General features: G+C 36.6%; 4 protein-coding genes across 12 annotated transcripts; 1 reads left to right on the top strand and 3 right to left on the bottom strand.

The window, feature by feature from the left end:
• Positions 1–1021: 1021 nt before the first annotated feature.
• Positions 1022–6371, bottom strand: nkain1 (sodium/potassium transporting ATPase interacting 1; the record flags this gene model as incomplete). Of its 3 annotated transcripts, XM_079441288.1 has the most annotated exons (8): positions 6174–6371; positions 5646–5980; positions 3939–4076; positions 3709–3789; positions 3116–3313; positions 2932–2992; positions 2761–2842; positions 1022–1845 (listed from the first exon to the last, which is right to left on the bottom strand). In XM_079441288.1, exons 2-8 carry the CDS (start codon positions 5697–5699, stop codon positions 1836–1838), a joined length of 624 nt encoding a protein of 207 aa, XP_079297414.1. In that variant the 5' UTR covers positions 5700–5980; positions 6174–6371. The 3 variants fall into 3 exon arrangements, with proteins under 3 accessions (XP_079297414.1, XP_079297413.1, XP_079297415.1); XM_079441287.1 differs by having other exon boundaries at positions 5646–6349; XM_079441289.1 differs by lacking the exons at positions 1022–1845; positions 6174–6371 and having other exon boundaries at positions 2757–2842; positions 5646–5841.
• Positions 6372–7781: 1410 nt separating this feature from the next.
• Positions 7782–12388, bottom strand: snrnp40 (small nuclear ribonucleoprotein 40 (U5)). 2 transcript variants are annotated; one of them, XM_079442333.1, is made up of 10 exons: positions 12137–12388; positions 11197–11326; positions 10979–11072; positions 10673–10838; positions 9574–9696; positions 9366–9486; positions 8641–8723; positions 8336–8397; positions 8150–8253; positions 7782–8025 (listed from the first exon to the last, which is right to left on the bottom strand). In XM_079442333.1, exons 1-10 carry the CDS (start codon positions 12245–12247, stop codon positions 7976–7978), a joined length of 1044 nt encoding a protein of 347 aa, XP_079298459.1. In that variant the 5' UTR covers positions 12248–12388; the 3' UTR covers positions 7782–7975. The 2 variants fall into 2 exon arrangements, with proteins under 2 accessions (XP_079298459.1, XP_079298458.1); XM_079442332.1 differs by having other exon boundaries at positions 7784–8025; positions 9366–9696; positions 12137–12380.
• Positions 12328–15344, top strand: zcchc17 (zinc finger, CCHC domain containing 17). 6 transcript variants are annotated; one of them, XM_079442334.1, is made up of 8 exons: positions 12328–12691; positions 12857–12936; positions 13219–13276; positions 13366–13466; positions 13637–13728; positions 13849–13949; positions 14724–14851; positions 15038–15343. In XM_079442334.1, the coding sequence occupies exons 2-8, from the start codon at positions 12862–12864 to the stop codon at positions 15194–15196; spliced, it is 714 nt and encodes a 237-aa protein (XP_079298460.1). In that variant the 5' UTR covers positions 12328–12691; positions 12857–12861; the 3' UTR covers positions 15197–15343. The 6 variants fall into 6 exon arrangements, with proteins under 6 accessions (XP_079298460.1, XP_079298463.1, XP_079298461.1 ...); XM_079442337.1 differs by having other exon boundaries at positions 14966–15343; XM_079442335.1 differs by having other exon boundaries at positions 12452–12691; positions 12798–12936.
• A 270-nt stretch (positions 15345–15614) lies between these two features.
• Positions 15615–18073, bottom strand: fabp3 (fatty acid binding protein 3, muscle and heart). Its single transcript, XM_079442341.1, has 4 exons — positions 17889–18073; positions 16510–16682; positions 16073–16174; positions 15615–15895 (listed from the first exon to the last, which is right to left on the bottom strand). The coding sequence occupies exons 1-4, from the start codon at positions 17959–17961 to the stop codon at positions 15842–15844; spliced, it is 402 nt and encodes a 133-aa protein (XP_079298467.1). The 5' UTR covers positions 17962–18073; the 3' UTR covers positions 15615–15841.
• Between the last annotated feature and the right edge of the window lie 5809 nt (positions 18074–23882).

The following is a 23882-nucleotide window of genomic DNA, read 5'->3' as shown; positions in this document are numbered from 1 at the left end:
AACACACTTATTAATTACACTCCTGGGAATGAAACAGCCGTTGTTCAAAATGTGATCACTGTCACATGCGGTATAATCTCAATATCTTAACACTGTGTTAATAACAGACCCTTTAACAAATTAATATATTGTAGTTGTATGTGTATTACATTTTAGGGATTGTTATGCTTCTATTAGTGACAGCTGGTTAGGTGAATAGTGTAAAAATATAATAAATGGATATCACCATACTTCCCCAGCTGATTATTCATATTACATTAAGATGATCGTTTTGTATTACAAGTTTTCTGAAATGTTATGTTTAAATATGCACTTAACTTGCATACATTTCCAGAACAGAAATCTGAACATTAAAAGCAAGGTTCAACATTTTTGGTACTTTTTGTTGACATACTACAGCTTTTAAAGAGAGGATTTTGGTCTACAGTCATGTACGGCAACTGAAATCTACAGATGCAAATAAACAAAGGGTATAACGCTTAAATGTGTATTTTGAATGTTTGCTTTCCACTAGTGTGAGGGAAGACATGTTACGAAAGCAAAATAGTCCAAAATTGATTAGTGCATAAAAAAAAGGTTTTGCCTGTATTGACTTGCCTTGAAAGTAAATTTGGTCACACATTTTACCAGTGGGATCAATAAATGTTTCTTTTCTCTCTACAAACAGCTACACAAACCATTGAGTAAGTCGAAAAGATGCATGTTCCTCATAAACAGCACTCATTCTGAAATAACAGGCTGTTTGAAATGTGAGCAGCTACTTAACTGCCTTTGTGTAAAGAGTGGGAGGACATTGGCTGCGAGCGAGCTACTTCAAATGACGTTCAATGAGATAAAACAGGTCTGTCCATTGTCTTCCTATCTGATTCACAGCTCTCCCTAGGGAGCACTAGTTTTATATACTTAGCCCTGTGAAAACAAGGCTTTTTATCCTCATCCATATGCATTTGAGAGAATAGAAATGGTGTTTTATTTCACACAAGCCCTCTGTGGTGCATTTAGAAGTGAACAAGACAAAGAATAATCTAGAAAGAGTTTATTATGCAGAACAACTGTCCCACCCTTCAGGTGTGTCCCTCTCGCACCCATAATCTCTCTCACTCACTCATACAAACACAGCCTTCCTGAAACAAGCATTGTACATTAACATACATTCATTCTAAGCTTGTGTTCAAATAAACATTTATGGCTAGTCACATTATGCGTTAGGTGCATAAGTACATATCAAAACTTGTAGTCTGTGTAGATCGACACATTCAGAAACACACATTCATGCACGCAGACACATGTGGGCCACCCAGAGGCACAACTCCTCTATCGTGAGGTTTTACATGCACAAAGTCCTACAGCATTCCCCAAATACACATCTACCCAACCTAAAACATTCATCTAACACATTACATTATAGTGTCTTATCAGAGTATAAACAATCTTTCTCCTACACACACACCAAAAAGAGCTGAACGGGCAGCTCCGGATGTGTTCAAAGATTGCCTGGGTCAAAGGTTGGCCACCTTGTGAATACACAAACATATACAAAGGCCTATGTGCTCTCACACACACACACAGAAGATCTGTTTCTGTCTTCAAGTCCTATTCAATAATGCTTGTCTCAATGTGGCTTTAAGCATCTTGTTGTGGTCCTGTCCATATGCTTGCTCTCTCTCTAGAACTCTGGCTGGTGCTGCACTATAGATTTTCTCCAATAGAGGGAGACAAAGTTCAAGAGACACACAGACGTTGAAGCTGGTAGAACATTTCCCACAATGCAGAGGACTTCATCTCTCAGAGATAAGCAGCTGTTTTCCTCTGAGGGTGGGTTTTTCCTCTGGTTTCTATCCAGGCCTAAATGTATATATGTAAAAAAAAATTATGAAAAGACGGCGTGAGGTTTCAAAAGAAATGGGCTGTGTTTGAAGTACTACCATACTACTCACACTATTTTTATGGTACACAGTTTGCATACTGTGAACAGTATGCAAATTTTCAACAGCAGAAAGACCATATATGGCAAAATGACTAGTATACAAAAGAGCACACTACAATGAAACTATCAGCAGCCCTTTTTAACATTTTTCTTGACTTATAAATGATAGCATCGAATTAAGGCATTTTTACAGTAAATAAAAAAGCAAAAAAAAAATGATTAAATGAATTGATTCATTCATTCATTAACAAATGAAAATACATTTCCTCCACACCACTTGCTGAATTAAACAAGCAATGCGATGTAACAACAACATGGCACACTACTTTTTAAAAAAATGTTCATTGTGCCATAATGCATCTTTGATAACGTATTGCATCACTTTTTATATAATGTACTGGCTGACTCATAGACAGGATATCTGAACACCTCATCCCTTTTATGTTTTATTTACTTTTTTTGACATTTCATTATTTTTAAATTTGTGTCATTATGTGTTATTTTTCCTGCTGTACTGAATGGAACTGGGTTTGGGTTTTATTAATTGGGGTTATAATATAGCAGAATTTATTTGTGCACTTATTATTCCATGTACAATATAAATAATAAAATAAATTATATAAAATAATAAAAAATAGAAATAGAAAACATTTTTAAATTAATAAAAAGAAAGAAAAAGAGAGTTAAAAGCTAGTTTTCCGGTGTGAACTTTACACACCGTATCTTTACACACTACATTTAAAAACTATACTATATTTTGAAAGAGTAACATTTTTAAATAAGAGTGGTTCTGATAACTGAAAATGCGTAATTTAATGGAGCTGTTTACTTACGTATAGAGAGGCTGCAGCTGTAAGTGAGAACTCTTCTGTGGAGGCTGGTATCTATACGAGTCCAGTCCACCAATAAAATCAACTGCAACAGAGAGAGAGGACTCAAAACTCAAACACTTTAATGTCGCTGTAATTCATTTTCAGGTTCTAACAACAGACCAGAATACTTACAGCTGTCCTCATCATCCAGGACGACTTTACTAACATAGCAGGCATAAACAAATCCAAAGAGCTGAAACGCAGAACAAACTATGTCAACAGCCAATCAGTCATCCTATTTCTCTGCCAAATATTCAGATGCATATGCTTTTGTAAATAACCCCCCGACCAACAAAAAAACCCCGCAAGTACTCACTGCAAGAAACACTTGCAAGGCTGAGCTGACCACCTCTATGTATTGGTAGTCCAGCAGGCAGCCACTGACAGTGATCACATGATGATCCTGAGGAGCCAATGGTGAGTCAGGCACTGGAGTAACTAAGCAACCAGGCCCGTTCTCCATCCACCAGGAACGATGAAGCGATGTGTTAAATGTCATTAGGAAATCCCTGTCCTACAGCAGAACACAAACAGGATTTAAAAAACAAAAATCCCCTAATCATGAACTCAACATTGACCCTGTAATCCAAATTCTTAGAAACATGTTTGTGTTCCTTGTAATCTTTAAACATTTTAATTTAAAGATTACAAAGAAGCCCTGTTATCGTTACGGATCAAGTTAACGGATAAACGTCAATTTTTCACAATCAATACAATTTCCAAGTAACAAAATCAAATAAAATTTCTCTGATAAATACAGTAGTAAAATGGTTTATGAATGCTGTTTCATGTTGACTAAGATTTAAGCATAACAAGGCATAAAATCAAACATTTAATCAGACTCTTTGGTGTATTTACACAATGACTTCTCATAGACTGGAGTCTGGACCAATGCTGTAAATCACCTACCTGTGACAGGTGACCAACTTCCAGGTAAAAACAGATGATGAAAGAGTTCCAGCCAACCCAGACCACAAGCCACACAGCATACTGAAAGTGACAGACACGCATATATGTGCACATATAAAAATATAATATTAATGAATGCATATGAGACATGTAAAGACAATGCAAACAGCAAAACATTTTCATTTGTATGCACAAAATGTGAGCAAAAACAAACATGCTCTTTGTCCTACCAGTATAAGATATTTGGAACGGATTTGTACAGTTCCAAACACTCCCAAAATGACGGCCATGATATGGAGGAAATTGGCAAGGATGGGAGCCCACTGATATCCCAAAAAGTCAAACACCTGCCTCTGTAATGCAGCGACCTGTGAACAAACCAAGGACAGTTTACACACACAACCATCCAACATTACAAAAATCCATGCATAAGTGTGGACAAAAAGCTTGTATCAATACAGATAACATCATATATATATATATATTCATCGACCCTTGACCCATGTCTTTGTAGACTTCAAAATGAACTACACTAGGTTTATTTAAGCAAATATGAGGCTGGCAAAGCAATCTTGTGCAGCAGACTCCCAAGTTATATTGGCAGGAAAATGGTACACAAAGTCTGATATTGCTGGCTACTATTCCTGGCAGAAACTGACACATGCAGCATCCATCCAAGAACGGCCCAGTACGTGACTGCACATTAACCACATGCAGGAGAGAAGGAAAATTCTTCAGAGAAGGATCATCAGCCACAGAGAATCTGTGCCAGAAAGCTCAGATGATTTCAGTACACTCAAACGTCCATCATTGACAAAGTAATGCATATTCTCTGCCGCTCACATATGGGTTTATTAAATATTTTGGCTAATTTGATGATAGAGTCCACAGGCTCTGGTTGGCCGTTGTGGTGGGTTAGTTTGGCCAAAACGTCAAACCTCTTATGCTCGCCAAAGCCATTACTACAATTCAAAATAATAACATTTTCTATTTGACTACATTTTAAAATGTAACTTGTTCCTGTGAATACAAAGCTGAATATATTTCCAACACTGAAAATAACAAAAGTGTCTTGAAGAGTAAATCAATATATTTCAACGATTTCTGAACAATAATGTGACACTGAAGACCGGAGTACTAGCTGCTAAAAATGTAGCTTTGCTATCACAAGGAATAAATTACATTTAAAAATATATTTGAATAAACAAATGGTTATTTAAAATAGTAATCACTTTGCACAATATTACTGTATTTTGGATTTAAAATTAACAACTTTGCTAAGCACAATTTTTTTATAACCTTTCAAAAACAGTAAAAAAAAAAAAAAAAAGGAATATTCTAAACTTTTGACCAGAAGAGCACTTTAATTAGTTTAGTTCTAACTTGTTTTGACTTATTCTGAGCAGAAATCCGATTTTTATGAAGATCACTGGGTGTGAAAGCCTAAAAACAACCAAAGGATTCAAACTGTCAGGCCTTACCTGTTATCACTGAATCAGCAGTACAGGTTGCAGTGGACCATTAAACCCACTTAAGCCAATGGCAAATAAATAAAAAATATTGTCTCCACACACATAGGAGCAATCCCAAAGCTTGGTGCTGCAGCTGTTTCCATGGAAACTGCCTGGAGCCCCAGCCCATAGCCCTATGAGAAAAGAGCCCCTTCCTCAGGAGGCCCCTCATCCTCACATGCCTCTAGTTTGTGTGTTACACAAATCATGCACATGCATACATATCTGGGGCATGAAGTTTCTCCAAGAAAAGTTCTGACGGCTACTCAATTGGCCCCCCTAAGAAATGGGAACCAGGACACCTTCTCCCTTGTCTTCACACCTTCCAAATCAGAACCCCTGCGTGCTCTCACACCTTCCCTCTATATGTTTTATGTCTGTTTCGAAAGACTAGATTTGAATTGAACATGAACAAGACTGTCTTACCAGCTGCAGGCAGCAGATGACCACCAGCGTGCATCTCCCGTCGCACCGACCCATGCTCTCGCGCTTGAGGCACGGCTTGGGCCCCGCGAGGCGTCGGGAGAAAGCGGAGTCCCCGGTGAGGTCCAGCGCGCTGCAGGGTCTTGCTTCACGATTACCGTTCAAAGCATCAAGAAGCCCACCGGGCCGCGTGCATGCTTCGGTGCGTCGATGCTTTCGGATGGCTGCCGGTCATACCGGACCTCCTCCGCTTAATTGTCCAGACCGAAGCGTCCTAGAGCCCCGTTGCGGTTCCGAATCCTAGCGAATCTGCCACACCTTCATTCCGTACCGGCTAACTTTACCAGGCGCGGACAAACCCAAAATAACACAAAGAACAGAGGAAGAGTCAGAGAGCGCGTTTAACTGGCAGAAATGAGCATCATATGATAAGCATCAGACGGAGCGCGAGCGGGGGGTGTAAGGGCGCGAGGTAAGAAAATAACGCAAATGAAATCTGGAGCGAGCACAAAGCGAGCCTTTGTGACTTACAGTGAGGTCCGGTATTCGTTTTTCCGAGCCGATGTACCGTCGGGGGTCTCAGACTGCCGCTGTAGCTTGAGCAAGCATCCTCCTGCTCCGGCTCTTTGTCAACATCGGCACCGGGAGGGTGAGCGGAGCGGGGTTTGTGGGTGGAAATCAGACACCCTCGTGCGAGTCTGCAACCCGCTCGCGCAACCGCATAGAGACGCTCGCCGCCGCTCGGCACAACACGAGGCGATTTACAGAGCACAAAGAAAACCATCATGCGGCTGTGGACACTCTTATTGCAACATGCAAACCTTATTTTGAAACTAATATTGCGTCAAATTAACATGCGTTTGATGACAACATGAATACCTACATTTGCAATCAGACTAGTAACTTTTTTATTACATTATTCATATGCTGACATGCGGGTACACAAGTATAATAATTTCATTAGGTTTTATCTTGATTGTTGTCATTTTTAAAAGATTTATTATAATTTAACAATTAATTATTAGCTTTTCATTAATCTCACGACCCCCTGCAGTTCCTTTGACGTAAAATAATGTTTAATGCACTTCGTGTTGTTAATAACAATGTAATATATTTTCTCTCTTTGTATTTTTAGATCAATATGGTACAAGATTATCCTATTTTAAAAAGGCGATATTCAAAGAATGTTAACAGTTCAAAAGTAATCTAAAAGTATTTATGTATGTTCATATTGGACCCCAATCCACATTCAAATTCTAATAGGTTTTCTGGGTTTTTATTTGAACCCTTGAAGGTAAACAAAATAAAAACAGATAAATGTCAACGTGAAGAAGAAATATTTTAGATCACTAAGATAGATTATGACTGAGCATGTAAAAAAAGTCAAATGTTTTTGTTGAAATTGTCATAATGCATATATTAATTATATATATTAAATTACTGTATATAAGAGTAATATAAGTGCATGTGGTTTTTATTTCTTATATCATTCTGGATAACATGGATTGCCAGTTCTCAGTCATCAACTGGTTATATGTGACCCTGGACCACAAAACCAGTCATAAGGGTTATTTTATCGAAATTGAGATTTATACACCATCTGAAAGCTGAATAAATAAGCTTTCCATTGATGTATGGTTTGTATGGATAGGACAATATTTGGCTGCGATACAACTATTTGAATATCTAGAAATTCTAGAAAAAAATCTAGAAGCAAAAAAAAAAAAAACTAAATATTGAGAAAATTGCCTTTAAAGCGGTCCAAATTAAGTAATTAGCAATGCATTTTATTTTGAAGTTTGATATATTTACGGTAGGAAATTTACAAAATATCTTCATGGAACATGATCTTTACGTAATATTACGTAATATAATATATTAGGGGAAGTCGTGGCCTAATGGTTAGAGAGTCGGACTAATCGAAAGGTTGCGGGTTCGAGTCCCCGGCCGGCAGGGATTGTAGGTGGGGGAGTGAATGTCCAGCGCTCTCTCCACCCTCAATACCAGGACTTATATCCTAATGATTTCTGGCATAAAAGAGAAATCAATAATTTTGACCATGTATTTTGATACCAAAAATACCATGTATTTTTGCTACAAATATACCCCAGCGACTTAAGACTTAAGAAAGTGCACATACTAATTATAGAAACAGGTTTATTAAAAGCATAAAAAAGCCAACGTTAAACATTTTCCCCCCAACTGTTCATCATTGTTTTCAAATCAAACACTAATGGCAAAAGTTCAAATCATATCCCCCTCTACCCATCCTCTTCTCGTCCTCACATTCAGACACAGTCACATAAACAGCATTCGCACAAACAAACACACAGTTATTGAATCTCTCCGATGTAGAGGCGTTTATCACTGGATCCAGAGAGAACTGTGGGAGACATAAAATAATGGAGTCACAAATGTAGCACAAATGGGTAAACAGTATGGAAGGAATGTGCTACTTTTACAATTTCAGATATGCATAATAGTTTAATAAAATATATATTTTTTACCAATTGGTTCTTCTGGATGGAAAGCGACCTCATTCACAGACCCAGCATGACCAGGGAGCTTATAAAGGATCCTACGGGTTGTTGTGTCCCAAATATACACAAACCTACAGCACAAACACACTGCATTAACCTCAAACATAATCATACTGTACAAACACTGCATAAACCACACAAAAATGCCCATACCTGTCAGCAGAACCAGCTGCAATCTTACTCCCATCAGGAGACCAAGAGCATCTGAGAAGATTCTAAAAGACAAAAAAAATAAAAATAAAAACTTTTAATACAAAACCCTTTGGTCCTGCCATGAACTTCCAGCTCAGCGTCAGTAAAGTTTACTAAAATAATGAACTGATAATTCACCCTGATTGAAAGTCTAGCCTAAAAAAAAAAAAAAACATTTCACAGCAAACACAGTGGAAATTATTTCCATCTTTATAAACAACTCAGGTAATCTTGTTTGCAAATATACAGAGAGAATTGGGCTTTACCTTCTCAAAGTTATGGACATGTCCCTGAAAGATCTTCACACACCTCTCCTTTGGTGCAAATGGACGGATATCCCAGACACGCACTGTTCCAGACAAATATAAAACATCAGATGATGTACTCAGTTATGCACACATTAATAACAGGTACAAATACAAAAGTTTGGGGTCAGCAAGATTTTTTTTTTTTTGGAAATGAATACTGAATTCAGCAAGGACACATTAAACTGATCCAAAGTGACAGTAAAGACACTTATGTTTCAAATTATTTTTATTTTAAATGCATTCAATGTTGACCTTTAGAATTTTCAAAGAATACCTAATAATTTAATCAAAAATGTATGACAGTTTCCACAAACTTTTTAAACATTGTTAAGAAATGTTTCTTGAGCACCAGTTTATCATATTAGAATGATTTTTTAAGGATCATGTGACACTGAAGACACTGCTGAAAATCCAGCTTTGCCATCACAGGAATAAATAACATTTTTAAATATATTAGAGAACAGTATAGAGAAACAAAATAGAGCACAGCTATTTTATATTGTAATAATATTATTTCACAATATTACTGTTTTTACTGTATATTTGATCAAATAAATACAGCCTTTGTAAGCATAAGAGACATATTTCAAATACATACAAAAAAAATAAAAAAATCATACTAACCCCAAACTTTTGATATGTAGTGTGTGTACACAAATGCACGAACACACATGTAGGCTTACCGCTGTTATCCATTGAGTTAGACAGCAGGTAAGACCCGTCTGCACTGAGACTCAGACCTGTCACAGAGTCTCCATGACCCTGCATACTGTAAATCAGCTTGTTCTGTCTGAGGTCCCACACCTGCAACATGAAACACATACATACAAGAAAAAATGTACATACGAGCAAAAGAGCCGAGTATTTGCAGAGTATTTGTCGCGCACAAACCTTTATGTCATTGTCGATGCCTCCTGAGATGATCTGGTCACTGGTGTCATTGAATGTCACACTAAGAACCTGATACGTGTTCTGGAATGTGTGAACAGAGGCCTTCTTCCTAATGTCCCACAGCTACAATAACACATGAAAAAGACAGCTTTAGACTGTCTGAACACTGTTAGCCTGACACACAAATGGCTTTCAAATTCTCTCATGGTATGTCTACCTAGACATTTCGATCAATATTAAAATGAATAAGCAGCAACCTAAAGACTCATTGTAAAAACTATCAAACATTATCATAATCCAGACATTAAAATGTATTTTATTTATTGGCTATATGACTTTTCATAGGACAGTAGAGGTTTTAGACAAAAAATGGGTTTGGGACACGAATCAAAGTCATGAGCATCACACAAACAATATTCAGTTTCGCTTTTAAACAATAAGGGAGTGCATTTTGACTCTGCCAGTGCTGATGATTTCCTGTTTTGTCTGCAAACTGAGCTGTAGTAATTGAAAGGTGGTGGTGGCATAATGGTTGAAAGATCTAAGCTAATATCTGGGTCAAAGGAAGGATGCAGGAAGGATACAGAATAATTGCTGAATTGCCATAAACATACTCAACCTCAGACTGCTCCATGACACATTTGATGTGCTCTATGTATGTGCACTGGTCAATGTTTATATGAATAAAAGTCTATAATAAATCGGTTGTGCCAAATAAAGAGATCATTTCTGTTCAGAAGACTTGGATTAAACCACTTGATTAATTTGGGTTACTTTTACCATGTCTATTTGTACTTTTTGAAGCATGAAAATTTTAGCTGCAAGGACTTTTACAAACTTTTGTCAAGGTAAGTCTTATGTGTTTGGAACAACAAGCATAAGTGATGACAAAATGTTCATTTTTGGGTGAACTATTCCTTTAATATTATAGCCATGTTATTTATTAACAAAAAATTTAATGCTGCAGCTGCACTTCCACTATAACCTTGCCCTGATTGAAAATGTAGAAAATGTAATAGAGTTTTTTTGTTTCATAACGTCAAGACATGTCACAGACTTCTAGAGAGTTTTGAGTCTAGACTCTGTGGGCTGAATTTACCTTCACAGTTCCATCATCACTGCCCGTACAGGCCAGCTGTGGTCCGCGCCGAGCTGGAAAACATGAGTTCACGAAGGACGTGTGACCTTTCAGACGCTTCACACGCTCCCCTGTCTCACTGTCCCACACACACACTGTCTTGTCCGTACTGGCTGAAAATAGCAGACTGGAGGACACAAACACACTTAGTATGTGATAGAATGATGCATTTTTTGTAGAATAATATATATAAAACTACAGTATAAAAATGACAGTGTAAATGATGCAGAAAGTTTTTAATTTGTTCAAGTTTTTAGACAAACACACCTGCCATCCGTGTTATAATGAAGCTCCATCACAGCTCCACTGTGGCCTTTAAGTGTTGCATAGTTCTCACAGTCTCCATATACATTCCAGAGCACTTCAAGAACATCAGACACAACCAACAATAGCAATTCAAACATACATGCAAATCAATACTACCTACACATTAAAAAAAAGAGAGTAATATATAATAACAAAATAATAAATGTCAACTGACTCACAGATGAGACGGTCATATCCAGAGGAGGCTAACGTGGCTCCATTGGGGTGAAATTTGCAGCAGTAAACTTCACCTTCATGACCAGAGAGCAGCATTATAGGAGCCTGCAGACTGGAGCTGCGTGGGGGGCCCTGACATGAAAACAAATAGACACACACATAGATCAATGTTTATGCAGGTGCTGTTATAAATACTCAAGGATGATGAAGCCCCCCTAATCATGCACCCATTAACTTTGCCTGCAGATGGCAGTCTGTTTTGAATTAATCTTTGAAGTGAATCGTATGCCCTTTTTGATCGTATGCCCTCATTCATTGTAGTAGTGTCTTTTGTTGATGTTGTTGTTAATTGTGGGGAAAGTGTGTATAATGCTTGAACACATATTGTAATAATAAAAATAATAGGACCGGTTTTGGTTGTGAACGACCCTTCGTTTTCGAATGAATCGGTTGAAAGAATAATTAAATGACTCAATCATAAGACTTGTTTCTGTAGCATTGAGTAGCACTGTTGTGTACGATACAGAAATTATTAGACTCTCTTTAAATAAGAAAGCCGCAAAGACTATAAATTATTATTTGTATACGTTACACGATTGTATTCAGATTTTTGTATTAATACTGCCCAAGCACTTATTTATTAATTTCTGTAGTTGTTTTTCACTTTAATCTTTGTTTGCATAATTGCACAGTGTTCGACATTTGAATTACAACAAAGGTGTCTGTATAGCGTTCAAGTTTATTGAAGAAGAAGAAGAATAAAACACTAACTTTACTACCGTGACAATGTAACCTGTAGAAAAAAAGCACTGAACGAATCGCCTTGGTGAATTGATTCAAAAGATTCGAGTCAGTAAGATGAATCAATACAACATAGTCCCATCACTACATCATACAAAAGATTGAGCAGCAGCTAACTTAGTCTTTTCCATCAAGTCTTACCATAGCAGAGAGCTGCTGGGACTGGGCTGCAGCCACCAGCTCTGTCCGGGGCCTTTTCACTCCGACGGGAACGACTGCCATCTCTGCGCCGCGCTTCTTCGGTTCGATCATTATTGTGAAAAATACTCAAATCTCGGCAATGAATGAAAAACGACCAAAACTATTATCTTCTTTTAAAATGAATGAGTTTTTCGAGCCACCAACCACTACAGAGATACACACGCTCGCTGAGTAAAACACATCCGGTAATACGAAGGTTTCTGATTGGCTGGCTCACGCACAACGCGATCTTATTGGCTACTGTTAAATCTCTGAACCGGAAGACAATGTACTCACGGAACTCATGCTTCATCCAAATAAGGGGAATGTACTGCGTTGGGATATTTTGTTGCGTTTAAAATAGTAACGTGGCTCTCAGTATTTACACTTTACTTTTTTTTTATTGGATAAGTTTTTTTGTAATTAAAACTGCGATAGTCTAGCACGTGCATATTGCAGTCCTCTTATAGACTGTTTTCAAATTACCGTAAACTGTCCTAGACCTGATCCCATATGGTAAGTTTATTGATCTTGGCATATTCTCATCAGGCATGAATTGCATAAACACTAACGATGGCATGTTTGGATGCAGTGGTCAGACTGGATTTGTTTTATGCTCCAGCATGACTAGTTAAAAAACTAGTTACAGACAGAAGGCAAACCATACGTGTACCTCTGCAGGTGTGATGGCAGAGGAGCGGATGAGAGAGCCAGCTGGTCTGGATGGGCTGCCATCAATGTACAGCATTCTGAAGGGAGAGGTTAGATTTAAAAATCCCCTTATGTGACCCTGGACCACAAAACGAGTCATGAGGGTCAATTTTTTTAAATTGAGATGTATACATCATCTGAAAGCTGAAAAAAGGAGCTTTCCGTTGATGTATGGTTTGTTAGGATAGGACAATATTTGGCAACTATTTGAATATCTGGAATCTGAGGGTGCAAAAAAATATTGTAATGGTTTTTGGAATAAAAGAAAATTCGAAAAACATGAAATGTCCTCTTACTGATTTATTCATCCTCTTGTTTTCTTATTTACTTAGGTAGTTTCTGTTACAACATATGGTGCTTTTGTTAAGATTCCAGGATACAGAAAACAAGGTAATGTTGGAGAGTTCCCACAAATGAGTGTTCTCATTTAAATGAAGATGAATAGACACGTTTATGTTTATTTGTGTTTGCATCATCAGGTCTGGTTCATAAGAGTGAGATGTCGTCTTGTCGGGTGGATAACCCTGCTGAAATTGTTGATGTAGGGGAACAAGTGTGGATAAAAGTCATTGGCAGTGAGGTATATTCAATTTACATGTACACAAATACAACAATAATGTCATTTTATACTGTTACCAACATCATTGCATATGCTAAAAGTGAAATTGCACTGATTAAACATTGGTTTAGTGTTCTTATAATTCAGATGCAGTATTTTAATGATGCTTTTTGATTTCCATCCGCTATCAGATGAAAGATGATAAAGTAAAACTGTCCTTCTCTATGAAATCTGTCAATCAAGGCACTGGGCGGGACCTAGACCCCAACAATGTTATAGCAGAGTAAGTGGTTTTATGGTACATGAGTGCTTTGTTTGAGCAAACCAAACCCTGTACTCATAGGAGGCTGACTAAGGTAATTCATAACCATACCAAATTGTGCATAAATAAATATTCACACAGACAGGACGAACGTCGCCGGAGACAGTTCAGAGATCATACTGACCAGAAGATCACGCTGGAGGCTGTGCTCAACACTACATGCAAAAAGTGTGGCTGCAGAGGTATGAACCTCCAGGTTATGTCAACCTGACCCAGCTCCAGTGTACATTAGACTCTTGTCCCTATTACAGACAACCTATTTTTTATTGTAAACTCAACCCTAATGCTATTTCAACAAAATTCAGCTCCAAATTAAAAGTCATGTTTTTCTTTACTACCTTGACTCATTAAGTATATATTTAGGTAAAAAAAACAATTAAAAATACTGAAAAGCAACCCTAAGTTAGATTATATATAGGCCCGTGCTAGTTGTGATATGACTTTAATATTTAAAACTTTTTGTCTGATTGTCATTTCAATAGTTACACTGGCGTTCAAAAGTTTGGGGTCAGATTTTTTAAATGTTTTTGAAAGTCTCACCATTTATTTGATTAAAAATACAGTAAAAAGAGTAAAAAATATTATTGTAATTGAATTACAATTATTGCAATGTAATTTAATTTTAAAATGCAATTTATTCCTATGACGACGACAGCTGAATTTTCAGCTTTATTACTCCAGTCTACAGTGCCACGTGATTCTTCAGAAATCATTCTGATATGGTGCTCAAGAAATGTTTCGTAATACTACTAATGTTGATAATAGTATTAAGTATAATATTATTAACAGCAGTGCTGTTAAATATTTTTGTGGAAATTGAGATACATTGAGTGTCAGTTTTAGATTTCATGTTCATTGTCTTTATTTGCAGATTGCACTGTTAATTCCTGAACACCTGTTATGACTGAGCTTGCTTATGTTATAAATAATGACCTGTATGTCTGTTTATGTGTAAGGTCACTTTGCAAAGGACTGCTTCTCCCAGCCTGGACTGCAGTACAGTTTAGTGCCAGAAGAAGAGGAGGAGCAGCCGCCGCCACAGACCAGTCAGCAAACCCAATCAGAGCCCCAGAAACGTAAAAAGGTTCAGACACACCCCTTTGACAGCAAAATTATTGCACCAGATGACATGCTGCCTGCAAGCGGTTGTGTAACCCTGCTCTTTTTTTTTTTTACTTGTTGCCAACTTCTGCAACAGTTCCCTATTGCGGACGTCTTGATCTGCCTTTCATTTGCAAGCTCATGACGCCTCTTTGCATTTCTCCTCCAGGAAAAGAAGGCAAAGAAAGAAAAGAAGAAAAAGAAAGAGAAGAAAAGAAACAGCTCTTCATCCGATAGCAGCGATGAAGATGCCAAACGGCCACGACATTCACACACACATTCAGAAAAGAAGAAAAAACACAAGAAACACAAACACAAGACAAAATAATTATTTGGTTTGCAAAGCAGTTGCGATATGCAAGTACAAGCTTGTGCAAGAACGGTTTTTTTTTTTTTTTTGCATGTATATCAAGATTAAATGTATCTGATAGATTTTGGAATGTATTTTTTTGTTAATATTAAAAGTTTGACCATTAAAAGTGACTGGATTCTTGTGTGAAGGTTAAAAGGTTCACTGCACAACCTCCGAATGGCCTTTCACCCAGAAACACACAGACACAAGTGCCAGTCTCTTGATTTAGAACACATGCACGTCACCCAGCAGATACTGGAACAAGCTTAAATTAGAAGGCCCTCACGGAAATATAACCGTGTGTTACACAGAGTCCTGTTAAAAAAAACAAAAACACGGCACAGCATTCGAGCACTTCAGGGAAATGTTGACACAATAAATTGCACAAGGTTAATATGGAGCAAATGTCATTTATTGTAGACCAAAGGCATAAGCCATAACACTGACTGAAGAAGCATATCACACACCCAGAATACAAGCTCAAATACAGGTCTGGAGGTATGATGTTGGAATTTTATTCAGTGTTTGAGGAACGGTGCAAATGAAACGGATGAACACCACCGAAAAATCACAGGAAATGTACATAACCATTAATGAGGATGGGTTGTGACAGATTTCCCTTTATTCCGCCTTTACATAGTGTCGTGTGGAGACGACGTCGCCAAGTGTCAATGTCTGTTGATAAAAGAGAGTGGTTGGCCCATTGATATATATTCATTCAGTTAAACATCCATAAATATTGGCAAAAGTTAATTACTAAATGGGCAGCAGAACATGTTTTGCTCTTGCTGACTCTTTGTAATGCTGTTCCCAACCAAAGAGGCACTTACTGTAAGTGCACACGATACTAACCAGAGTTAGGCTGTTGTCACTGACTTCTCGTACCAGGGTCGTCTCTTTACCATCCCATTTCTGAACGTGAACCAATTTGTCTCCATCTAAAGTTATCATGGACTGAGGGACAAACAGAAACAACAGGGTAAAGGTAATAAGACAAACAGTTCTTACATAGAAAATGGTCTCATTTTAACTCTTGCTACCCGGGAGCAGCGATGAGTGGCGTTTCTATGTCTACAATTAATGATTGACCCAAGGAATGTCACGGGATAGGTCAATCTCCCACTGGGCCTTCTAAGACAGCCTTGTATCCCACCAACAAAACCCTATTGTGTTAAACATCTTTCACCCAATTCACAATATGTCAGGCATGAAATTCTGCATGCCTTTAGTAATCTCGAAGCGCAGGACTATTGAAAGTGGGACTAATGTGTGCTCTGTGCACATATTACCTTAACTTTGCGGTCATCTGCAGTGGTCTCGTCAAATTCCTCTCCCAGTTTGAAATTGATTTCTGTGCTTTTGAATGTGCTGACGGTCTTAAGTGTGATGACATCGCCCTCCATGGAGATTACGGTCGTAGGTTTGGTCATACTGCCAACCTGACGCGTGGCAAAGCCCACACCTGATAAATAAACATAACACACACTTTAGAAGAGGTATGAAGCCATTTCTACAATTCACATGCAGAGGAATTCACATGGACAACATTAAGAACCAAAGATAATTTGGTGTGTACTGTAAAGAAGTTAAAAATTATATTAAGTATATTAAATCATTTATAAAACATTTACATTTGACAAATTTTTTACATTTCGGAGAGGCTTAAAAAAAATTGAAAATATGAAATATATTTTCTAATAATTTTAAAATTAAAAATAATTCTAAAAGGGACCACAATTTATTAAAGAAAATTCAAATGAAGGAAGATCTGCATAGCTTAAGGGCAGAATAATAGTAATAATTCAACAAAGATTGCATATATATTCAGGGGTTAGTCACGAATGAACATGTCTGCAAATAACCAAACTCTGGAACGGTCAAAATGGTCAAATCAGCACATGTAGTTTTGGGAGAATGCAGCAAATAATATTGATTTGTTCAGCAAATACTGTGAGGGTGTATGTGTGCGAATGCAGGCAGGGCAGACTCTTCTTTGACCACAGATAAAGAGCAAAAAATCAGAGTTCATTGGAGTTGAAACTGGTTGGTCGAAAGACAAAACTACCCACTTTGTCTCAACCACACTTGCCGCCCTCCTTCCCTCTATTTGTATCTCCATACAGTTGCACGCTGATTGATTTTCCCCCTTCATCTTCCGCTCTTAAGCTACAAGTCACTCAACACTACTTTAAAAAATTGGCCAGCTAGCATCTCAAAGACATTTTCATATGTTTTGTGTAACAAAACATCAAGGTCATGATATAGTTCCGTAGGCAGTATTCACTTTTTTTTTTGTCAAAAAAACAAGTTGGCAAAATAAAGGCCTCGTTGTATTTTATACAAGAGGACAGCAGTTGCTCTACAGTCACACGTGGTTGTAGCATGAATCTATGTGTGTGTGAAAGTACATGTGTCTTTGTGCTTCATCAAGGGAAACCCTCCCTGCACCACATGCACTCCATCTTAAACACACCCTTATACACACACATAGCAGCACACATGCACCTGCACAATAAATGCTCCTCAGTTCACATTTCCCAATCTGAAGTTATCAGAAACACACACCTATTTTACATGTGCTTACTTGCATCAAAAGGCACACCCTATGTTTAGCAGTAAAGCAAATCATACCGCATACATCCACAGCATTTACCCCCTCTGTACTCACCGAGGGCTTTCATGTACTCATCGAAATTCTTGCTCTCCTTTAGGTTCCATGTGCCAACAAAAACATCTGCCATGTTTAGAGCTGAGTGAGAGAACAAGAGCAAAGAATGAGAGCGAGAAAGAAAGAGTGAGTAAGAGAGGAGACAGAGCTCACCACTGAGCTCCTGCAATCTTACTGGCTGATTTATAACTGCTGTTTGTGATGTCATCACTAAAAGCTTGGGGGGTGGATGGGGGAGGAGCGATGCCAGGAGAGAAGAGGAGAGATGACAGACAGGCGCAAGGGGGGGGGGGGTGGAGAGATGGGGAGTTGGGAATTGTAGGACAATCAATTGTGAAAAATAGAATAAAGAAAGATGAGGAAATCAAGGGATGGTGCAAGACATTCGAAAGCATTTTACATCCTCTAGAGTTTCTATATGAATTTGACTTTAAAAATGTCTGTTAAATGAATAAATGTAAATGTATTGGTCCAAAATTGGCTCCCAATTTGGGATGGACTATAATTATGGTGAATACAGACAAGACAATAAATATATTAAAATCCTTTTAAATGCTACAAGTGAATTTAAACATCACAACATTATTATCACAATTTAAAAAGGATGTTCATTTTGAGATTTGCTAAAAATTATATTTAACAGTACTGTTAAACTGTTAGTTTTAAATTTAACTTTAAGTGAAAGCAAGGATAATCTAAGTGTAAAAACAGGCAAATGAGCAAGCACTATTAAATATCCACTATTGACTCATACACAGAAAAAAAATGGCGTAGAAATAATTTTCACTCAAAAATTGCTATTAAATTTCACAATTATAAAGAAATGATAAGTAGCCTAACACACTGCATTAACTGTGAATACTTTTTTTGTAAAATGTGACCCTGGACCACAAAACCTTAAGTCGCTGGGGTATATTTGTAGCAGTAGCCAAAAACACATTGTATGGGTCAAAATTATTGATTTCTCTTTTATGCCAGATATTACGTAAAGATCATGTTCCATGAAGATATTTTGTAAATTTACTACCGTAAATATCAAAAATTAAGTTTTGGTATTAGTAATATGCATTGCTAATGACTTCATTTGGACAACTTTAAAGGCGATTTTCTCAATATTTAGATTTTTTTGCACCCTCAGATTCCAGATTTTCAAATAGTTGTACCTCTGCCAAATATTGTCCTATCCTAACAAACCATACATCAATGGAAAGCTTATTAATTCAGCTTTCAGATGATGTATAAATCTAAATTTCGGAAAATTGACTCCTATGACTGGTTTTGTGGTCCAGGGTCACAAATATACTGTAATAAGGTTTGTTTTTTTGTTTTTTTTACAGTTTAACGTTAACTTGATTAAAATGTCTTTTAAAAAACGTATAGAAAATAAAATATCCACCTTTACTTTTCTGAGTCAGTATGTACAATAACTTTTTATCAAGTGGTCTGAAGTTGATTTTTAGTGAATGTATAAAGTCAGCCTCTTCTATCATTTTGATCAACATTTTGTTTGTTTGTCTGAAAAACTTAATAAATGTCTTTCTGAGAAATATGTGCTACAGTTGTTTAAAATAAGTCATTTTGTTTGATATTTTTTTCTTTACATTTAGCATTCATTCATTTAGCAAATGCATTTGATCAAAAGTGATATATATATATTGTTCTCTTATAGACCAGCGCTTACAGCTGAGGCCCATTCTAAGCATTATCTAATGCATTGATTCATTTTAAGTGAGGCTTAGAGAGCAAGAAAGGGAGAGAGTGAGAGTGCAGTGTGGAGGGGGGAAGGAATGATTGATATGGGGGCCAGGGTCAGGCCATATTCTCTTCTCTCTCGCTCTGTGCCTCTTTCTTTTACAAGCCTCTTAGGACATGACCTTATGTCAGAGGACTCTTTTTTTCCCACTCTCTACACTCTTTGATTGGCTGTTCTGCTCAGTAAGAAGCAGTGAAAATCTAGCTGTATCAGCTGCTGTTTGCACAATAATCACCAAAACATTGCACCAGTAACGCTTAACCTCTCCCCCATGCAGCCCATCCTTTGAGCCGCAAGGTTGAATTTACAAGTGTTTGTAAGTGATGGTCTGAAACGGTCGATTGTTCCAGCATGTATATGTGGAACAGTTTTACCCCAAACAACTGTGAGAAGGGTCTGAATACCAAGATTGCACACAAGGTCTTGGGTTAACGCTGAACTCTTTAATTTTTAATCATTTGTAACGTTAGGTTGTAGATTGTTATCAGAGAGCAGCTGTTTTATAGTTCATGAACATTAGACATCTGGTGTAGGTTCTTTTGATCAATAACAGCTTTTATCTAAAACTAAAAGCATTAAAATTGTTATCAGTAATTACAATAAAACTGAAATTGAAAAAAATGACAAAAGCACATAAAATTACTAAAAGCATGCATTAAAACTGCAAATATAAAAATAAAAGGTCATTCAAAATATTAATGAATACTTTAATAGTAGTATATAAATAATACTAAAATAACACTGTAAGTGACCAGGCAAACCATGTCACTAACTACCTCTACAATCTATAAAACCCAGTTCATTTTTCTAGAGTTTATTTTGGAGAAAACGTTTCAGGATTTCCCTGTTTGTACTCATTCCCCTTTGAGATCCTTTGAAACATGCACCTGTATGAGCATGTACAAATATGCACAGACTCACACCCTTCACTTTGACAGCTCTCCCAGATATTTATATTTCATTATTTTTATAGCTATCATACTATACCCTGTCTAATCTGCAAATGATCAACTGACTTTGATTAATTACTGCTGAATTGTACTGTAACTGCAAGATAAATCTCCTATAAATTGCAGGTGTGTCAGTACTGACAGTGTTCAGGTCTGTGTAACAAATATCCCTCAGAATTGTACGCTCTAAAGAAAAAAAAAACCTAAATCATTTACAAATGAAAAGAAAGATGCAAATTTTTAGTTAAAAACACTTACAAAATAGTATAAAGTTTTCGTTTGCAGTGTTTGTGGTTGTTAGGTAAATAAAAATTAGACTCAAGTGGCAAATAAAAGACAATTTGCACTTGACTGACTGTTATAAGTAGTCTGTTCCTGCTCTCCCAGTTTTTCCTGTTGACTTTGGAAGCTTGTATTATCCATATTAACCAAACGATGAAGAATATAGGCCAGTTCTCTCAAAAGGAATAATATAACCTTATGTGTTGTATAATGCCACTTCTGCGTGATTTATAATATGCAGGTTTTCACCTTATACACTTGGTATTTGAACACACACTCGTACACTGAGTGGACTGCCAGTGTGTCTAACCCAACACAAATGCAGAGTTCATGTGTTCTGGCATTTGACACAAACAGGTGGTGGAGAGAAACAGAGGAAAGGAGATCTCGAGTGAGAGAGCAGTTTTAGAGAAGGAGGTGAGATGTCAACCTCGTTTTGAAACATACAAAACACAGATCATGAAATCAAGTTAAACAAAGTCACAAAACAGGTCACAAATCCAAGCTCTTTTACCACTAACTATAAATACACACATTTCTAGTTGGCGTGTCTGTTCTGGTCAGCAGCATTTAAAATGATCTTTTTTAGACAGAACAAAGGGTTTTATTTTGTATTTGTGCAGTGTAAATCTATAATAAAGTGATGCAAAAATATAGTAGGCTACTCACGTTTTGTAGTAACTTAGGCTACTGTCCGATAATGAACGGAAATCGCTGCATGACTTTTGTATTTATGCACATTTACACTAATAACTTGTAATCTATCTACATGACTTTCTGCTAGGTTAAATATTTCATTGTCCTGCCAATATTAAAATACAAATTCAATTTGCTAAGTGAATGTCAATAATGATTTTGCAAAATATTAGAATCACAAGTAGGCCACATTATATTGGAAGGCTACTACACGCATGTTTTTCACTGAATGAGGAAAAACCTGCTAAACTGATTCCGCTACACTCAAACACACACTGCCCTCTAATGGGCATGTGGATTCAACCCAGATACTCCAGCTGTCCACACCATAGACTGTAAAAGGTCCACACGGAGGTCGGAACCAGACGCAAGTGGGTGGGACTTAGGCTGCAAGTGGGCTGTACAAACCAACAGATGATTTTGATTGGTTTGTTTAATGTCATGTGGGTTGTAGTATCGGGTCATGCTCCAGGTGGCGGTAGAGGGCGATTGTTTTGCAATCCGTCAAAAAAACCAAAAACGTCTTGACTTGCAGGGGCGGCACGGTAGATGAGTGGAAGAGTTGTAAGCGTGATGTACAATTTTTGTTTGTTTTGTTTTGTAAAAAGAATTACAAGCTGTGAAAAGTGCATTTTCTTGGTGGCTTTTGTACAACGTTTTCTTAGTACCACACACAGCTTACAAGCTTGTTCTTGACAATATCTTTTTTTTTTTCTACAAACAACTAATTTGTTCTCCAGGTTATGGTTACCGAAGACCATAAGCAGGTAATGTAATTGCATGGCATTGTAATTTTGGTAACACTTTCTATGAAGTCCATATTTATAATACATTATAAGGGTATATTTAAGGCATTATAATGAATGCATTATATTAAAAAAAAAAACTTATATGTTATATAATTTTATGAATATCCATAAGAAAAGTTTTAATATATTATAATATTTACTTATTGGTGGTTATAGCTTTTAAGAGTATCATGATTTATAACACACAGTGAACACGTTGTTGCATCCACTTAAGTTACAATGGATTATATTTCTCATAGTTATAATGTATTATAAGTCTCGTATCTTGCCACCTTTCTTATGCTACTTTACTTAAAGCCATCAATGACCACTTATAAGTATAGTAATAATAATAGTAATATATTTTTTTTTCTCTCAAACAGCCATAAGATCAGATCAGATTGCTTTGAACTATTTTTATTTTAATATCAGTTTGATTATTTTGATGGTACCCTTTAGACAGCTGTTGATAAGTAACTCTGCTACTACATGTCAACTAGCAGTCATTGGAGTATTAGTAGTATGTCTGCTAAATATATGCTAACACATTGATTTCGATGGTTCCCCAACAGACAAACTGACTATAAGCAACTTTGCGAGTACGTCAACATTCTACCTACCCTAACCTTAACCTAAGCCTACTAATACTCTAATGCAAGTTAGTTGACATGTAGTTGCAAAGTTGCTTATAGTCAATAGATTAAGGGGACATCAAAATAAAATGTAACCTAACATATAAACATTGCATTTTTTTTTTCAGTTGAAATTATTAACTAGCTCACATCAAAATTAATATTAGCCTCACAGGGAACACTCAAATAACACTCCACACATAACCACTTACAAGATGTACTGTAGTAAGATACTATGCAGATCATAAATAATGTCAAGATATATAGTCCCATTATCAGTGTAAAAGTAGATTTAATATGGTATGGTGTTCATTGTGTTATAAATAACACAATTTTATACAGTCTGTGATAGATATACTGTAAAAAATGAACAGTTGGATCAACTTATATCAATATATTTTTTAACTTAATTTATTACAAATAAAGGTAATAAATTAAGTTGAGAATTGTTTTAGGCGTTACCAATTGAAGTATTTTTTTTGTTGTTGATCCAACTGTTCACTTTTTAAAGTGTAATTTTCTAAAGAATAAGGTACATTTTCAAAAGTATTAGAACACATCTCCTAACCTCCTAATCCACAATGTAATATAATTAAAACATGGATTAAAGAAAAAACTATTTATTTAATACTAATAATAATCAATAATCAGTTTTGTGTAAATTAATGGTGAATAAACTAGCATTTTGTCTAGTGGTTTTTAAAAGGAATACTTCGTTTAAAAATAGTAATAAAGTCTAATTTACTTGGCCTAATGTCGTCCCTTAAAATCTCTGGACACCATTTACTTGCATAGCATAGATCTACAGAGCTGACAAATTATTCTTGAAATGTTTGTACATGTTCAACAAGAGAATGAAATCATGCATATCTTGGATGGTATGGGGAGAATGT

This window comes from Barbus barbus (assembly GCF_936440315.1).
Source record: "Barbus barbus genome assembly, chromosome: 19".
NCBI classification, from domain to species: Eukaryota; Metazoa; Chordata; class Actinopteri; order Cypriniformes; family Cyprinidae; genus Barbus; species Barbus barbus.
The sequence above is the reverse complement of the archived record's forward strand: the minus strand, read 5'-3'. Positions and strand labels throughout refer to the sequence as shown.

What these genes read in the sequence shown, in the direction of transcription:
- snrnp40 (XM_079442332.1), bottom strand. Translation starts at nt 12,247, where the DNA reads ATGATCGAACCGAAGAAGCGCGGCGCAGAGATGGCAGTCGTTCCCGTC. An exon ending in TGGATATGACCGTCTCATCT is followed by an intron (nt 11,073 to 11,196) that starts GTGAGTCAGTTG and finishes ATGTTCTTGAAG; the next exon opens with TGCTCTGGAATGTATATGGA. An exon ending in CATTATAACACGGATGGCAG is followed by an intron (nt 10,839 to 10,978) that starts GTGTGTTTGTCT and finishes TGTGTCCTCCAG; the next exon opens with TCTGCTATTTTCAGCCAGTA.
- zcchc17 (XM_079442336.1), top strand. Translation starts at nt 12,862, where the DNA reads ATGGCAGAGGAGCGGATGAGAGAGCCAGCTGGTCTGGATGGGCTGCCA. An exon ending in TCCAGGATACAGAAAACAAG is followed by an intron (nt 13,277 to 13,365) that starts GTAATGTTGGAG and finishes TTGCATCATCAG; the next exon opens with GTCTGGTTCATAAGAGTGAG. An exon ending in TAAAAGTCATTGGCAGTGAG is followed by an intron (nt 13,467 to 13,636) that starts GTATATTCAATT and finishes ATCCGCTATCAG; the next exon opens with ATGAAAGATGATAAAGTAAA.
- fabp3 (XM_079442341.1), bottom strand. Translation starts at nt 17,961, where the DNA reads ATGGCAGATGTTTTTGTTGGCACATGGAACCTAAAGGAGAGCAAGAAT. An exon ending in TGAGTACATGAAAGCCCTCG is followed by an intron (nt 16,683 to 17,888) that starts GTGAGTACAGAG and finishes TTTATTTATCAG; the next exon opens with GTGTGGGCTTTGCCACGCGT. An exon ending in CAGATGACCGCAAAGTTAAG is followed by an intron (nt 16,175 to 16,509) that starts GTAATATGTGCA and finishes TTTGTCCCTCAG; the next exon opens with TCCATGATAACTTTAGATGG.